The following is an 18,538-nucleotide window of genomic DNA, read 5'->3' as shown; positions in this document are numbered from 1 at the left end:
ATTTTGAGGAAGATATCCTATTAAAATGAAAATTCACATTTTGATTAAAAAATCGGTTTTATTATATCAGCCATAGTAAAATTGGTCATATTAGTGGAAAACAGATTCGGATTTATAAGTGGAGTGAATTTTATGCATTGCAGTGATAATCTCACTTCACAGTTAAAAATGAAGATAAGTATTGCTTTCATGTAGTACGTGGCTTAATAAATACACAATGAGTAAAAGACAAAGGGAATTGAATTTCCTGTCCTAAAGATGGAAAACAGAATTTAAGGCAGTTTTACACGTTGACTACATACTCAGATCTTCACCATAATGGATTGTGTTTGTATCTTCAACCATTTTTTTCTATAAATCCCCATGCATTTCACTTGTTTTCCATCACTAAAATCCCAGTTTCTAAAACACCCTTTGTGGTAAAGCTATGGAGAGTGGTGAGTCCAGCAAGAAATCTTCTTTCCAGCTTCAAAATCAGTCCCCTTCGCCTCCTTCGAGTCCTTTCTCGATAAAAAAGATCATTTTCGTGGCTTCAATTGCCGCCGGTGTTCAATTCGGGTGGGCCTTGCAGTTATCACTGCTAACCCCATATGTTCAGCTCCTCGGTATCCCTCACAAATGGGCTTCTCTCATTTGGCTCTGTGGACCCATCTCTGGGATGCTGGTGCAGCCCATCGTTGGTTACCACAGTGACCGTTGCACCTCCCGTTTCGGCCGTCGCCGGCCTTTCATAGCCACGGGAGCCGCCCTGGTGGCCACAGCGGTGGTCCTTATAGGCTTCGCTGCCGACTTAGGTCATCTCTTTGGGGATTCCTTGTCTACCCAAACGAAGCCGCGTGCCATTGTGGTGTTCGTAATAGGGTTTTGGATCCTAGACTTGGCTAACAACACGTTACAAGGTCCATGCAGAGCGTTACTGGCTGATATTTCAGGGAATAACCAGAAGAAAACGCAGGCCGCAAACGCCTTCTTTTCGTTTTTCATGGCGGTCGGGAACGTCCTCGGCTTCGCCGCCGGTTCCTACACCCACCTCCACAAAATCTTCCCCTTCGCAACCACGAAAGCTTGTGATGTTTACTGCGCAAATCTCAAAAGCTGTTTCTTCTTCTCAATTCTGCTCTTGTTAACCCTCACTTCCATCGCTCTCATGTACGTGCATGAAAAGCCATGGTCACTGGAACCTGAAAAGGCCGGTAGCGTGAGTGGCCGTGAGATTGAGGTCGAGGAAGCAGCAGCAGCGAAAGCAATCCCGGTGCCCTTCTTTATGGAAATATTCGGTGCTCTTAAGGAATTGAAAAGACCCATGTGGATTCTCCTGGCGGTGACGTGTCTCAATTGGATTGCATGGTTCCCTTTCTTGCTGTTTGACACTGATTGGATGGGGAGAGAGGTCTACGGTGGCGATTCAGTGGGAAACAACCTCGTATTGAAGCTCTACAATTCAGGGGTACATGCAGGCGCGTTGGGGCTCATGTTGAACTCTGTGGTGCTGGGTTTCACGTCCCTTGGGGTGGAGATCTTGGCGCGTGGGGTTGGAGGCGTCAATAAGCTTTGGGGGATTGTCAATTTTTTGCTTGCTTTTTGCTTGGCCATGACGGTTTTGGTGACCAAATTGGCTAAGTCAAGCCGCCGATTCATCACCGTAGACGGCGTCGTAGTCCCTTTGCCGCCACCTGCCGGAATCAAGGCCGGGGCATTATCTCTATTCTCAGCACTGGGGATACCCTTAGCTGTAAGTCTATTCTTTTCTCTAATCACCTTTTCTTTTATTTACAAATATTAATTAACCCAGTCTATGGTATCATCTCATACGTTACGGGATTTCGCAAACCATCTGTTCGATTAAATGCTCAAAACAGCTTCATCAAGTAGTTTTATTTTTGTTTGTCTTCCTAGTATTGTGAGATGCCTCACAAGGTGTTGATAAATATGTTTTGGAGTATATAGAGGCTTACTGTTTTTCGATACTTCCCATGTCATTTATTGCATCTTAATACAAGGGATTTCGATTCCTTTGTCAACTTCTGTTTTCTTCTTCATTTTGCACATTACTTCTTTAATTTTCCTCTTTTTTTAACCAAGTAACCAGTGGAGTCTGGCCAGGCCAGCTGAAACAGATGGTTTGATGATTCTTTTAAATGTACTTACAACAAGAATACAGTTTAAACTCGGTTTGTTCCATAAGGGAAAGTTCTTGTTAAATCAATGGATCTTTTCACAAGCTAAAAGATAATTTCCTCTTTTTTTTGCAGATAACTTACAGCATTCCTTTTGCATTGGCATCCATATTTTCAAGTTCCTCTGGTGCAGGCCAAGGTAAACCATGCAATAATCTCTTTTTTCCAGGCACACACTGAATCGTCCTTTCAAACTAAAACTGATTAATCGTTTGCTCTGAAACAGGTCTCTCTCTGGGAGTGCTGAATCTCGCCATAGTAATACCGCAGGTAATATTTAGTCCCTGGGACTATAATAAATTTCCTGACCTAAACTTCAAATATATATTAAAAAGAACTTTGGGATTGATTTTGCTGTGAAATGAATTTACAGATATTGGTGTCTTTGGGGAGTGGACCATTTGATGCAATATTTGGAGGTGGAAACCTACCGGCTTTTGTACTCGGAGCAGTTGCGGCGGCGGCAAGTGGAATATTTGCCTTAACCTTGCTCCCATCTCCACCACCTGATGTCCCTGCTACCAAGACTGTAACTGCTGGCTTTCATTAACAGTCAGTACTAGATATTTCCTTTGTGGTTTCTCCCCCCCTCCCCCATCCTTTTGTTATTATATAAAGCACCGAACATAGAACCCTAACCGGCATTTTTTTATTAAAAGAAGTGCCAACGCTTAGCTGATCACATGCCGTTTTGGTGTTAAAATTGTATGAATAACCAAAATTGGCATTTTAGTTTTGAAGTAAAAAAGATGTAAGTGTATGGTTAAATGGCATTGTATGTAGCTATGTTCACTATGTCAAGGTATCATGAAATGTATCAATTAGCCAAAATGGCTTTTTTAGCATTTAAATCAAAAGGATGTAATGTCCAATGTGTGCTTAAGTTGCTTCATAGTTGCAGATTGAAACACGCCGTTATATGATTATTTTATTTTTAATAAAATTCACACAAGACACCATAGCATGACACACGTAAAACAAAATTAATAAATATAAATTTTAAATCTCAAAAAAGTATCTTTCTTTTAGATTTTTTTGGGTTCTTGAAAAATTATTTAGGAATCATTTGTGATTTTCCCACGGATCCTTAAGGTATTTTTATATAATTTTATTTTTAATTATTTTATATTTATCTTATAATAGTATTAATTTTAAAATTATTTTAGTTTCATATTTTAAATTCCAAAATATTTTAGGAGTAAGTTATTAAAGATTTTGAATTTTGAAATTTTAATATTAAAATTTAAATAATTTCATTTTTAAAAAAAATCTAAATTATTGTTTTGTTTGGCACGAGATCTTTGTACGGGGCTAAATGCCAATTTTGTTTTATTTTAAAATAATTATTTCTTACTAATAAGTATTAGTTTAAGTGATAAGTAGTTTGATACGCTTAAACTAGATGTGCAGAAAATTCCTACTAGGAGACTCACCCATCAAAAGTCAGATGTACGAAGCGGGTCGATCTGAATTAACCAAATCGGAGCCTTAAACTGAGAAAGGCAACCAAAAAAATAATTATTTCTTTTTTTATCAAATAAAAAGATTTATTTTCATTTTAACATGTAGTAAAATATTGTTCTGTCATGTGTGAAACCTTTTATTATACTAAGATGATAATAACTATTATTTATCAAAAGAAAATATTTAAATTTTATAGTTACAATTACAAAGGTGACGCATTTGATGCCCCAAGGACAGCATCCCGGATCGGTGATCATCATTCCTGATCATACGAACCGGCTGCAAATTACATTAGAAATTTGGATAAACTTGAGGGGTCATCTGTACCATTATCCCATATACATAAAAATTAAAACATAAAGACACGGGAAAACATGAATTGGTGGGTATAGCTTATATATTATCGTGGAGTTGTTATTCAAAAGCAAATAGCAGTTAGGACAAACCAACATGCTTTGATCTTGTAAAAGATCTGTGTTTTTGATGTAGCTGCAAAAATATTGCTTTGGGCAGTGAGTTGGTGAGCCAGAACTCGCTTTCTATACCCTTTAACTTTGGATGTTGTCCTCTTCTTCCTGTTTCATCGTCACTGTTAAATGCCTCCAAAATTATCACTATGCATATGATGAGAGAGATGAATTTATTGATGGACAATAAGATTCCTTCAATTCCTTTTTAATCCCATTTAGCTTTGGCCTTTGGGCGACATTCCAGTAGTTTCCTCCATCGGATTTTACAACGTTAATTTCTTGTCCCTAAAACATATCACTGTCCTTTGGCCTTGTTTTTGTTGCTTGCTATCCTTCGGCCAACAAAGTAACAACAACATCATCTAAGAAGAGGAGAGGTCTTTAAACCTGGTTAAGAGCACACAAGCCAGCCGAGGACAGCAGAGCAAGGGACAATGGGCATTCCAAGGGATTCCCCCAGGAACTCACCCAAGAAGAAGACTACTTTCAAGCTCCTCTTCGATCTCGATTCCAAGCCTTATGTCGGAAGTCCCCTTTCGAGTCCCGGTGGTGGCGGTATCGACTCCGAACACGAAGAATTCCTATCGACGATCACTGATTGCAGTTTGGTTTTCACTTTCACCGACCCTCGGGAGTTGCCTTCGTAGCAGGATCTCAAGCACCTCAGGCTCATCCAAGTTGTCTCTTTGCTCAAATCTTCGAGGAAACCGTTGCACGAAGACCTCGTCACGCGTCTCGTATCGATGGTGGCCGTCAACCTCTTCAGGCTGTTAGATTTAGCTTGAAATTAAGTTGGCAAGTTGGAAATTTTATCTTGGTTGGTGGCCAACTTATTGGAAATTTCATCTTGGTTGATGGCCAAACTTTGAACATGGGAATTTCATATTTGGTGGCTAACTTGTACACATTGGAAAATTCTTTGGTAGGTTACCAAACTTTGAACATGGGAATTCCATATTTGATCCCTAAAATATTAAGTTATTTATAAGTTTAGTCCTTAAAACTCAACTATAAATAGGCCTAAGTATTTCCATTAGAAATCATCCCAAAACAAGTTCTCTCTTACATTTGTTTTCTTCATTCTCTCACTTTGGGAATTCTAAAGAATTCCATTTGTTGTAATATTTTGTTGATAGTGAAGTTATCATCCGGTGTGGTGCCCGAGAAGTAGATGATATTCTCGTTGAACCTCGTAAATTTGGTGTGTTCTCTCCTTTATTGTTTTTTATTCGATTTTTTCCATTATGTTCAATATTCAATAGCTTGATAAGTTTATCCGCTGTGCAACCTTTGGTGGTTTTGATCTTGACATTTTAGGTCAATTTTGAAACTACGTTCGTGTGGGAAATAACCCAGTTTCCCCAATAATTGGCATCAGAGCTTTGGTTGAGGTTATACTGATGGTTCCGTTACTGAAAAGATACAGTTCGTGATATTGAATATTGTTCGTTGGAATTAAAATGCCAAAATACGGATCAGTTGAGACATCAAGCTCTTCATCCGGACCGGTGAAGAGGATGATGTCAAATGAAAATTTCTCGGTGGAGTTGTTCGATGGATCCGGTCATTTTGGCATATGGCAAGGTGAGGTGTTAGATGCTTTATTCCAACAAGGTCTAGACATCGCCATTGAGGAAGAAAAGCCCAAATATATGGAGGAGAAAGAATGGGGAACAATCAATCGTTTGATGTGCAGCACGATTCGATCTTGTCTTTCCAAGGAGCAGAAGTATGGCTACAATAACGAGACTTCTGCAAGTAAGATGTGGAAAGCATTGGAGGAAAATCTCCTAAAGAAAAGCTCTCATAATCATCTCCACATTAAGAAAAGATTGTTCAGATTTGATTATCAACCAGATACCAGTATGAATGAACACATCACTGCGTTCAATGAGCTAGTGGCAGACTTATTGGGCATGGATGAAACCTTCAAAGATGAAGATTTGGCCTTGATGTTGTTGTCATCTCTTCCAAATGAATTTGAGCACCTTGAGACAACGTTACTTCATGGTAATGATAATGTTACCCTTAAAGATGTAAATGCTGGTTTGTATAGTTATGAGCTCAGGAAGAAACCCAAGAAGGAGAACAAGTACGAAGCGCCATGGTGGCAAGAGGTCGCTCGAAAAGTCAAAACCAAAATGGAGAGGGAGATCAAAGTCGAAGTCCATAATGGGAAAAGATGAATGTTCCTTTTGTCATGAGAAAGTCCATTGGAAGAAAGATTGTCCGAAGCTGAAGAAGAAAGGAAAAGCTGCTCCAGATTCATGTGTTGCAGAGCATGATGCAAATGACTCTGACATATCATTGGTTGCTTCATCAACAACATTCCATTCAGATGAATGGATATTAGATTCGGGTTGTACCTATCATATGTCCCCTAATAGGGAGTGGTTCTCCGATTTAGTAGAACTAAATGTAGGAGTTGTTTATATGGGCAATGACAATGCCTGTAAAACTGTTGGGATAGGTTCAATTCGATTGAAGAATCAAGATGGATCAACCAGAGTTCTGACTGATGTCCGATACGTGCCCAATTTGAAGAAAAATCTCATCTCGTTGGGAGCCTTGGAATCCAAAGGCTCAGTAGTCACTATGAGAGATGGAGTTTTAAAAGTAACATATGGCGCACTTGTGATGATGAAGGGCATCAGAAAAAATAATTTTTATTACTACCAAGGTAGTACAATTATTGGAGCAGTTGCAGCAACTTCCGGAGGTGATGATTTGGACGTAACCCAGTTGTGGCATATGAGGTTGGGACATGCTGGAGAGAAATCCTTGCAAATTTTGGCAAAGAAAGGATTGTTGAAAGGTGCAAAGGCTTGCAAATTAAACTTTTGCGAGCATTGTGTTCTAGGAAAGCAGAAGAGAATGAAGTTTGACGCCACTATACATAATACAAAAGGTATTGTGGATTATATACACTCAGATGTATGGGGTCCTTTAAAGACATCGTCTTTGGGAGGAAACCATTATTTTGTAACTTTTGTAAATGACTTTTCCAGAAGAGTTTGGGTGTATCCGATGAAATCTAAAGATGAAGTGCTTCAAATTTTCCTTAAATGGAAAAATATGATCGAGAACCAGACTGGTAGAAAGATCAAACGTCTTAGGAAGAACAATGGAGGATAATATAAAAGTGACCCATTCTTTGACGTTTACCATGAGTATGGTATTGTTCGACACTTCACTGTTAGAAATACACCACAACAGAATGGGGTGGCAGAGCGTATGAATCGAACATTATTGGAGAAAGTTCGATGTATGTTGTCTAATGCTGGGTTAGGCAAGGCATTTTGGGCTGAGGCTATGACATATGCTGGCCATCTCATCAATCGTCTGCTGTCATCAGCGATAGGAGGAAAAACACCATTTGATGTATGGTCTGGAAAATCTGCTACTGATTATGATTCCTTACATGTATTTGGATCCACTGCTTATTATCATATGAAGGAATCCAAGCTTGATCCGAGAGCAAAGAAGGCTCTCTTTATTGGAATCACCCATGGAGTGAAGCGATTCAGCCTTTGGTGTTTAGACACCAAGAAGATAATTTGTAGCAGAGATGTTACCTTTGATGAATCTGCCCTAGTAAAGAAGGTAACAAATGAAGCTGTCCAGACAAGTAGTACTCCACAGCAGGTGGAGCATACTCCAAAACAGGTGGAGTTTCAGCAGACGATGATCCCAGAAGTTGATGCAGCTGATTCTTCAACTCCAATAGAAGAATCAGAAGATGAAGATGTTCAAACCCAAGAACCATTGGAGACACCAGAACCACTTGCAGTTACAAGGCCAAGAAGAGAAATTCGTAGACCTGCTCGATTTGTTGATATGGTGGCCTATGCTCTTCCAGTTGTTGATGATGATATCCCTATCACTTACCAAGAAACAATACAAAGCTTGGAAAGTGATAAGTGGAAAAATGCCAAAGATGAAGAAATACAATCTCTCCAAAAGAACAACACTTGGAAATTGGCACAATTACCGAAAGGTAAAAGAGTAATTGGATGCAAGTGGGTATTTGCAAAGAAAGATGGATCTCATAGCAAGAAAGATGTTCGCTACAAGGCACGGTTGGTAGCTAAAGGCTACGCTCAAAAGGAGGTAATCGACTACAATGAAGTATTTTCCCCTGTTGTGAAGCATTCCTCCATTAGAATATTGTTGGCCTTGGTAGCACAGTTGAATTTGGAGCTAGCTCAACTTGATGTAAAGATGGCTTTCTTGCACGGTGATTTAGAAGAGGAGATCTATATGACTCAGCCAGAAGGATACAAAGATGGTGGTTGTGAGAAATGGGTTTGTAAGCTAAACAAATCACTATATGGATTGAAGCAATCTCCGAGGCAGTGGTACAAGCGATTTGATAGCTTTATGTGGAGGCAAAAGTACACTAGAAGAAAATATGATCATTGTGTGTATTTGCAAAAGCTCAAAGATGGATCTTTCATTTATCTTCTCTTGTACGTTGGCGATATGTTGATCGCTTCGAAGAGTCAAAAGGAGATATACAAGTTAAAGGCTCAGTTGATCAAGAGTTTGAGATGAAAGATCTAGGTGAGGCCAAGAAGATTCTTGGTATAGAGATAAACAGAGATATACAGAGAGAGAATCTTTGTTTAACACAGAAGCAGTATCTGAGAAAGGTATTACAATGTTTTGGCATGAATGAAAATACCAAACATGTAAGTATCCCACTGGCTTCTCATTTGAAACTTAGTTCTCAATTATCTCCTAAAACTATCGAAGAACGAGAGTATATGGCAAAAGTTCCATATGCTAATGCAGTTGGGAGCTTGATGTATGCAATGGTGTGTACGCGTCCTGACATTTCACAAGCAGTTGGAGTTGTGAGCATGTACATACATGATCCTGTAGAAGGACATTGGCAAGGTGTGAAATGGATTCTACGGTATCTCCAACAAACCGTGGATGTTGGTTTAGTTTTTGAACAGGATGAAACACTTGGTCAGTGTGTGGTTGGATATGTGATTCTGATTATGTTGGTGATTTGGATAAGCGTCGATCAACTACTGGGTATTTGTTTACTCTTGCTAAAGCCCCACTAAGTTGGAAGTCTACATTGCAATCTACGGTGGCATTGTCTACTATAGAGGCAGAATACATGGCAGTTTCAGAGGCTGTAAAGGAAGCAATTTGGCTTAACGGGTTGATGGAAGACTTGGGAGTTGTTCAAAGTCACATTAGTCTCTATTGTGATAATCAGAGCGCTATTCACTTAGCGAAAAATCAAGTCTACCATTCAAGGACTAAGCCTATCGACGTGAGGTATCACTTTGTGCGGGAGATCTTTGAAGAATGAAATATTCTACTTCAGAAAATCGCGACATCAGAAAATCATGCAGATATGATGACCAAGGTGGTAACAGTAATCAAGTTCAATCATTGTTTGAACTTGATTAACATCCTGAAAGCATGAATAGCTTCGGGTGTGTGGCGCTTGTGAGCGCAAATAGAGACACTACAAATTTGGAGAGTTGAAGAAGTTGAGTAGGCTTGGTAATTTCAAGCTAAGGTGGAGATTTGTTAGATTTGGCTTGAAATTAAGTTTGCAAGTTAGAAATTTCATCTTGGTTGGTGGCCAACTTATTAAAAATTTCATCTTGGTTGATGGTCAAACTTTGAACATGGGAATTCCATATTTGATCCCTAAAATATTAGGTTATTTATAAGTTTAGTCCTTAAAACTCAACTATAAATAGGCCTAAGTATTTCCATTAGAAATCATCCTAAAACAAGTTCTCTCTTCCATTTGTTTTCATCATTCTCTCACTTTGGGAATTCTAAAGAATTCAATTTGTTGTAATATTTTGTTGATAGTGATGCTATCATCCTGTGTGATACCCGAGGAGTAGACGATATTCTCTTTGAACCTCGTAAATTTGGTGTGTTCTCTCATTTATTGTTTTTTATTCGGTTTTTTTCATTTTGTTTCAATATTCAATAGTTTGACAAGTTTATCCGATGTGCAACCTTTGGTGGTTTTGATCTTGACATTTTAGGTCAATTTTGAAATTACGTTCGTGTGGGAAATAACCCAGTTTCCCCAACACAGGCCACTTCCTCCGCCTTCGAATAGTACTTCTGTTATCTCTGCTTTGCCTGATGACAACGAGCTTTTGACTTCCACACCTCTATAGCCTCACCTGTAGCTTGTTTATGATATTCTTCTTAGGCTTGTTAATGTAGACCCCAAAAAACTCAAGGATTACATCGATCACTGTTTCAATCCGAAGATCCTCGAGAAAGAGAAGGGTTGAAGAATGTTTTCCATCGGATATATTCAATATTCACTTCCCATAGATCGTTCATGAGAAAAGCTATGAAAGATGTGTTTTTGCATTACGTTTTTCGAAACCAAAAGGCATTGCGGGATCGGCGAGCTGCTAGAGATATGGGGAAGCATCATCAATGGCTTCGGGGTTCCGTTGAAAGAGGAACACAAGCTTTTCTTGATGAGATTGCTTCTTCCGTTGCACAAGGCCAAGGGCCTGCAAGTTTACCATAGGGAGCTGGCCTATTGCGTCACGCAGTTCGTGCATAAAGTGTCCGCACTTGGAGGAATCGTTGTTCGGAGAATTCTAAGGTACTGTCCTATCACCGATTGTCACAAAGAAGTTTTCCCATCGGAGAATTGGAAGAGCTGGTCGAGAATATTGATCCCGATCAGTACCGAACGTTGGCAGTACCCTTATGCTCTCGAATTACAAGATGTTTGAATAGCTGCAACTCACATGTGAGCCCTTAGGCCTATGATCACCAATTGTTTCATATTACTGTTCGATGACATCTGTTCGTGTCGTGTGTCACATTGAAAATCACTGATATCAGGTAGCGGAGCGAGCACTGTATGTGTGGAACAACGAGCAGTTCGTGAAGATGGCATCGGCGGGCATGGAAGAAGTGTTTCCGGTGGTGGTAGAAAGCATGGAGAGCAACCTAAAGGTGCATTGGAGCAAAAGTGTAATGCAATTAACAGAGAATGTGAAGAGCATGTTAGAAGAAATGGATCCAAATTTATACGAAAAGTGCCTCCGAGAAATCGATCACCGGCAATCTGAAGCTCGCCGGGAACAAATTAAGCGGCGACAAAGATGGATTGAATTAGAAATGGCCGCAGCAAAGCAGAACCACTTCCTTCAACCAACGAAATCTGTATATGTTTCTTCTCATTGAATTGAATTGCAAGGTCTGATTCAGAACCAATCAATTAACATCAAATCTTACTATATACACGTAGATATTTATATGTTTTAATGATATGTGATATTTCATATTTAGATTTTGTGTGGAAAATTTTGATAAACAAAATATATATTTATTAGGGGTGTTTAAATTAATCCGTTATCATTAACTGTAAATATTAACCGATGTAACCATTATATCTTATAGGTTAATTAACCAAACCGATAAGATTAAACGGTTTCGGTTAACTGAACCATTAAAAATATCAATTAACGGTTAAAGTTACGGTTAATGAATTTTAATAAATGGTTAACCATTTATTATAATTAATTAATTATACTTTCTAAAGAATAGAATTAAAAATAAAATCAAAATGATTTCTCCTATTTTCTAGTTATCATGCTTATCTTAAATAGGACCACATTAAATCAAACATAGATGAAAGAAATACATAATTTTAAATTACAAAATATAAATATACACACAAGATTTTAAACTGTAAAGAAATAAATATACCTCATAATATATATATTTATAAAATAAAATGCATTTATAAATAAAAAAAAAGATTTTTATATGCTTCCATCATCGTAAATTTTATGAAAATTTGAAAACTTTAAGTTGTGTTATGTTTGAAAAAAATTGTAATAGGTTAACCATATGTTATCCTATAACCAAACTGTTAATAATGATTAACCGCATTTCTTAATAGTTAGGTTGTAGTTAATAAAATTTAATAATTGTTATAACGATTAACTGTTTAAAATAAATAGTACAATTAACCGACTGTGAACATTCCTAATATATATCATATAAATGTTAAATTTATGTGAAAATTTAAGTAAATCACTTGTAGAAATTATTATATTATTAAAATATTAATTATATAAAAGAACATACAAAGTGGCTACTGGTTACTTTTTGTATCTAAGTTATTCAAATTGAGTAAGGTCCGATGACATCAACAAATTAACAACTATTTTCACTCTTCTGCCTGCCAACGTGACGAGAATCTATAACTCTGCACATAATTCGGAGGTGGATAGGTGACTGTGGAGGAATTTTAAAACGAATAGCGACACTAATTTGTGTATTCATGGTATAGTAAAGCTTAATTTAAAAATAAATATTTAACTTATATTTTTACTTATTTAATTATTTAAAATCAATTATTAATATTTTATTCTATTATGCTTTATGATCGAATAATTAACATTCGTAAAAAAATATCATCCAATCATTACATTGTTCTTCATTTCTTTCATTTTGAAGAATTTAATTTCTTTCTTTTAGCACGATTCAAGTAATCTCATTGGTAAAAGAATTATTGTTATTCTTTGAGGTTTCGGATTCAAGTACCATAAATGTCAAGGCATAAGAATTCAATCTCAAATGATTGAGAGCTATATTTGAATAGATACAGTCTTATACTTACATAGATTAATTAAAATAAATTCTCTTTTCCATCTATAATGATAAAAAATTAGCATTATAAAAACGCACCAATTTTTAATTTTCTTCATCTAACCATTATTTGATATATGATGTTATTCTTAATTTTCTTTATTTTTGAGAATTTAATTTCCGTCTGTAAAAAATTTCATTCGGAAAAAACAATAAAATGGTGAACGAACAACAGAGAGGTTAAGTCTGTTGTTGGCATTGGTTATTAAAAATTTTGGGAATTTAACATGGCTTTTCCACCTGTAATGGTAAATTAAAATGCCAAAAGATTAACCTACCGTTGCATTGCTTAGAATACAAGGAATTATACACGTTGCTTAGAATACAAGGAATTATACACGTTTCTTAGAATACAAGGAATTATACACGTTGCTTAGAATACAAGGAATTATACACGTTGCTTAGAATACAAGGAATTATACATACTCTAAACACGCAGCAATCCCTTAGAAAAATTACGATAGTAAGACTCGAGTGTGAGTTACGGATATATATTAAAGAAGTGATAAAACCAGAAAACAAACTTAAACTTTATTGATGCAACGGTCAAATTAACATAAACGAGATAATGTAACTAAAAGAAATGGAACCCGGTAAAGTTAAATAACCATTGGCATGGGTAAATTCTCAACTGGAACACCTACATTATGTATCTCAAGTGTGTTTCAACATAGTATGAGTGTTTTGAAGAGCATGAACCTCGGGAGCAAATATGGCGGTAACGACATCACTGTGCGGAAGGAACATCTGACTAGAAGGTAAGATCTTTAGGATCCTCAACAATCTTAGCCAGGGTTTGCAAGAATGCAGCCAGATCAGCACCGTAGATAACTCGATGATCTGCCGTAACATTTACCTGCAAAGTTTTAAAGTTCAGAAGTGCTGGCTACTATTCAAACATAATTGTTTTATAAGAGACCGGGACAAGGATAAGTTCTCTAATTTTGTTAGGAATAGATACATCAAGGCAGCTCAACGTTATACACAAAAAAATTTCATTACCTGCATCTGGTTCTCCATGCCAATACGGCCATCCTTGCAAGCTACGACAGTAGGCTGAGAAGCACCAACTGCCATAATTGCTCCCTGCACATCCACATGATTAAATATTCACATATTTGCAAGGGGAATACAATATATCCAGCAGACCATATTCTCTGGGACTAGGGCAGAACATACTACAAAGGAGAAAATATTAATAATTAAAAAACAAACTTACGGTTCCAGGTGGCAGAATGGCATCAAACCGATCCACACCAAACATCCCAAGGTTAGACAGGGTGAAAGTACCTGCAAAAGGAGCAAATATCAGCAAAAAAAGATAGGCCTCAGCTATGTTGAAAGGTAACTATGGCAAAAACTATATGTTAATGATGCTTTTATAAGAAACTAGGATGATAGGGCAAAAATCAGAGTTATGCATACAGATCAAACTCCTAGATGGTTCAAGCGTACTAGTTTGATTGTTTTACATATTTTGATGGATTCAGTAGTAGTTTCAAGAATTTAGGATCATATTTGGTATTTATATTTGGTTGGATCCAAGTCTTAACCAATAGTGTTAATTCAAAACAAGCATGCAACTAAGCGATGCAACCAAACAAAATATAAAGAGCAACAAACAAATAAATCAAATGTGCATCAGTAAATCAAAGGGCGAAGGAAGTTACAACACAAGAGCTTCTCTTTTCTTTTCTCCCATTAAGCACAGTCAAAATTCCAAGAGTTCTAAGGAAAGTTTATATGTGGCTACTAGGAGGGAGATCAAGTCAGAAAGAATTTGTATGCTCAATCTCCCGTAAGAACTGATAAAAATAAGGCATGTAAAATGAAACAGAAATCCCAAACTTGTGTCTATAGTAACTAAATCTAAAAAATTAAGATACAGCTGCCTGATATAACCAGAGCAATTGACCCCATGGAACTACATATACTCTTTCCTGTGTCGCGTAAACACATCCAATACTTTCGCATGAGAAATTCCGGCTCATTTATTTCTCAAGTTAATCCAATTGTGTAGGAAAAATATGTCTAACATCAGACACAAACGAAACAAGGAATTACTTTGATGACTAGATCAGTCAATTACATTGCAACAAATAATCAAACTTAAATGTCTGGATTTGTAAATTAATGTGCTAGTTATTTCTAAGGAAGCAATGAAATGGAAATCGCCAAGAGATATATAGGAAGTCTACCAACTAACTCATTAGCTTGAACATTAAGAGAGATGTTATGGTTTCATATTTTTAAGTCCACAACTGATGTTTAAAATTCAAAGAAATTTCAAAAGATTATCAGTTACATGCCCGGGAAATTGTATGATCATTCAAGTAAGTTTTTTGCAATCTCCTCATGATCTTTACAAGCATAATCATTCAAGTAAGAATTTATGATTCTCCACCAACGTTGTTCCTTATTTTTCAAACTTCTTATTTAATGTTTCCACCAAGGCAATAACCAGATAAAATTATTTTCCTTGAACATTTATAAGCATTTCAATTCAACATATGAGGTAGACGAACAGTCTGGCACCAAAAAAAAAAAAAATTAGCACGAGTCCATGAAGTTTAGCATGTGCATCATCAAGCTTTCCTCCCTCAATTAGCAAGGAGAGCACTGACACAAAATAACATACCTGTACTATATTCATGATGTTGCAGCTGCTTGGCCCGTGCCTTATCAACCAACTCTTTCCACTTTCTTGACAATGTATAAATGTCAACCTAAAATGCAATGAAAGAAAGCCCTTAGAACATTGTTACGGCTATATCAAGTCGGCAGCCAAAAGTAGATTAAAAAGAACCTTATCAGCATCTTGTAGAACTGGTGTAATCAACCCTCCATCTATAGCTACAGCAACAGCAATATTGATGCTACTGTTATAAGTAAAGCTGTTACCATCCCTACAACTGGAATTAACTACAGGATGTTGAGCCAATGCAAGTGCGGTTGCCTTCGCAAGCAATGCTGTCATCGTTACGCCCTTGGACTTGATCTAAACAAAAGAAATACAACTTATGTCAACCAATATTCAAAAATAAACGAAAGAAAATAAACTCCGCAAGCACAATATAGTCAATACTCAGTACCATCCATCTACTGTGTAAGGATGATTTTAGAATATCAATATCTTCTTCAGCGAAATGTAACAGAAAAATTCTAAAGACAACTAGGAAATGTCCGTCTTATTCAAGTAAGTTTTCTTGTGTAAGGAATATATTTTCCCATCAACCAATTGTAACAAAAGATGCCAGGGAAACCACTTAAAATTTGCAATTGTGATCATAGGTTAACCCATCTTTAAAATAGATGCTAGTTTATCAATAAGAAGCATCAAGCTTCCTAAAAATGCCAGAAAATATATTTAATTTAAGCTCTAAAAATGCCATCTACTTCCATATTGCATCGTCAAGAATTTACCATTTAGAACTAAATGCAATGTCTTAAGTCTTCAGCATACTATCCATGGAATCATCGATTTATAAAGACTCAAAAAGCATAAGAAAGAAATTATATCATTGTAAAACACCTTAACAAAACCAAACCAGCTTTACCTTTTTGTACAAGGCATCAAGTGCATTTGTTGTGATGGTGTACCCAACTCTGAAAGTAGGCACTGACAAACTCTCAACCATGTTCCTACTCACAGCACCCTGCATTGTAGTAAAAGGAACCACTTTTCCCAATTCAATCCCAGGAGCCACTGGAGCCGGCTTCGCCGGAGAGGCAGCAACTGTACCTTCTGCCGCATCCGTTGTACCCACTGAGGCCGCTGCCTCCACGTCCTTAGCCACAATCCTCCCATTGGGTCCAGTCCCCACTACTGTCCCCAAATCCACCTTCAACTCCTTCGCCAATTTCTTGGCATATGGCGAGGCCACTATCCTCTTCCCTCCTTCCGAAGCCGGATGCACAGCAGACCCCAAAGCCACATACTTCGAGGCCGAAACCGCGGGAGGAGCAGCAACAGGAGCGGCTGCAGGAACATCCGGAGCTGCCACTTCAATTTGCTTTGGCTGTTCTTCTACTGCCTTATGACCGCTACTAGAAGAAGACTGTGATTTGGCTTTGGCTTCAGCGATCTCGTCTTCGGTCTCAGCGAGGAGGGCGATGGCAGAACCGACGGGAGCGACGCCGCCTTCCTCCACCATGATGGCGGCGAGGAATCCTTCGTGGAAACTCTCGACGTCCATGTCAGCCTTGTCGGATTCCACGACAACAACACTGTCCCCTTTCGATAACTTGTCTCCTTCGGACTTCATCCAGGACACGATCTTACCTTCCGTCATTGTGGAGCTGAGTGCCGGCATGAAAATCTCTCGTATCTTGGCCTTAACTTGAAGGGCTTGGGACTTCCCTTTAGATCCTAAAATGGGGGTCCGGCGAAGGGAGGAAGTGGATGGAAGGAAAGAAGTTTGTAGGGCGTTAGCCATTGCTGAAAAGGAGGAAGGAAATGAGGGAGATATGAATGGAGTTTCTGGTTATTAGTATTAGCTGAGATTAAAGATTTAAAACAATTTCCTCGATAGCATCGAAAGAAACAAAGAAAGAACGGGCGGAGAATTCAACACAACTCCAACTACAACTTAACTGTGGATGAAATGTGATCACCACTCCCTACAAAATGCTATCGGGCGACAGTTTTAATATATAATTAAAAACATATTTTTAGTTTTATTATTGTTTAAATAATAAAATTGATAAAAATTATCGAAAATATTATTAGACGTTGTCGATTTTATTATTATTGAACGTTTTATCGAATTTGATAAAAATGATCGAAAATATTATTAGGCGCTATTGATTTTATTATTGTTGAACATTTTTACCAGAATTGTTAAAAATTGATGTTTTAGGTAATAATAATAATATTTTAGGTAATTTTTTTATCGGTTTTATTATTTAAACAATAACAAAACCGATAACGCCTTATTTTATCCTTATGATAAGGTGTCGTACTCGTCTTATGTTGTATTTTTTTAGTTTCCTCGATATCAATTTTAAAATGGGTTAAATACCCCCATTCATACATAAATTATATTAAATTCTTAGTTTCATACATAATATTTAAAAATTTTCAATTTAATACATGATTTTTTTGTCGTTAACGAATTCACTCACTTCCGTCACGGAAATTGATGTGAAATCCTATGACAATGACAAGTGGCACTTTAAAAATATGTTTTTTTATTTTTAGGTAAATTATAATATTCATCACTCAACTATCTTCTTACTCTTATTTTAGTCACTAAAGTTTAAATTTTTTAATTTAATTATTAAACTATAGAATTACTCTTATTTTAATAATTCAAGAGTCGAGTAAAAAATTGGTTCTTCGAATCGAGTCATTTTTCGCTCACCCTAATGCCACATGTCACCTTTCAATTGGAGGATTAACTTTCATAAACCGACTCGACTAAAAAAAAGTCAAGTTCAAACCGAATTGTAAAATACAACTGGAATAACTTGAAAATTTTAGTAATTAGTAGATTGATTTTCAAGTTGGGTTGAGTCTCTTGACTTTGTTTCATAAATGTATATCTCATATGAAAAAATATGAAGAAATACACATGTATTGTATATGGTTATAAAAGATCATTTAAATTGGAATCAAATAATATCATAATATCATAAATATTTATAATTAAATTTAAATAGAAACTTAAAAATTTGACTCGACTCGACTCGAAAAAATTCTAAGTCAACTCAGAGTTGTAAAATATGACTCGTCAACTCGAATAACTCGAA

The 18,538-nt window shown here is 36.9% G+C and overlaps 2 protein-coding genes and 1 pseudogene across 2 annotated transcripts; 2 read left to right on the top strand and 1 right to left on the bottom strand.

Moving 5' to 3' along the window:
* The first annotated feature begins 344 nt into the window (after nt 1–344).
* Nucleotides 345–2,880, top strand: LOC120217068 (sucrose transport protein SUC2-like). The gene is made up of 4 exons (XM_039214291.1): nt 345–1,732; nt 2,253–2,316; nt 2,404–2,447; nt 2,551–2,880. Exons 1-4 carry the CDS (start codon nt 428–430, stop codon nt 2,725–2,727), a joined length of 1,590 nt encoding a protein of 529 aa, XP_039070222.1. The 5' UTR covers nt 345–427; the 3' UTR covers nt 2,728–2,880.
* A 1,658-nt stretch (nt 2,881–4,538) lies between these two features.
* On the top strand, nt 4,539–11,359 carry LOC120217032 (annotated as a pseudogene).
* A 2,032-nt stretch (nt 11,360–13,391) lies between these two features.
* LOC120217067 (dihydrolipoyllysine-residue acetyltransferase component 5 of pyruvate dehydrogenase complex, chloroplastic-like) lies at nt 13,392–17,306 on the bottom strand. The gene is made up of 6 exons (XM_039214290.1): nt 16,345–17,306; nt 15,594–15,785; nt 15,426–15,513; nt 14,007–14,077; nt 13,790–13,873; nt 13,392–13,643 (listed from the first exon to the last, which is right to left on the bottom strand). The coding sequence occupies exons 1-6, from the start codon at nt 17,221–17,223 to the stop codon at nt 13,539–13,541; spliced, it is 1,419 nt and encodes a 472-aa protein (XP_039070221.1). The 5' UTR covers nt 17,224–17,306; the 3' UTR covers nt 13,392–13,538.
* Nucleotides 17,307–18,538: the final 1,232 nt, after the last annotated feature.

This window comes from Hibiscus syriacus, unplaced genomic scaffold (genome assembly GCF_006381635.1).
Source record: "Hibiscus syriacus cultivar Baekdansim isolate YM2019G1 unplaced genomic scaffold, ASM638163v2 tig00110177_pilon, whole genome shotgun sequence".
NCBI lineage: Eukaryota > Viridiplantae > Streptophyta > Magnoliopsida > Malvales > Malvaceae > Hibiscus > Hibiscus syriacus.
The sequence above is the reverse complement of the archived record's forward strand: the minus strand, read 5'-3'. Positions and strand labels throughout refer to the sequence as shown.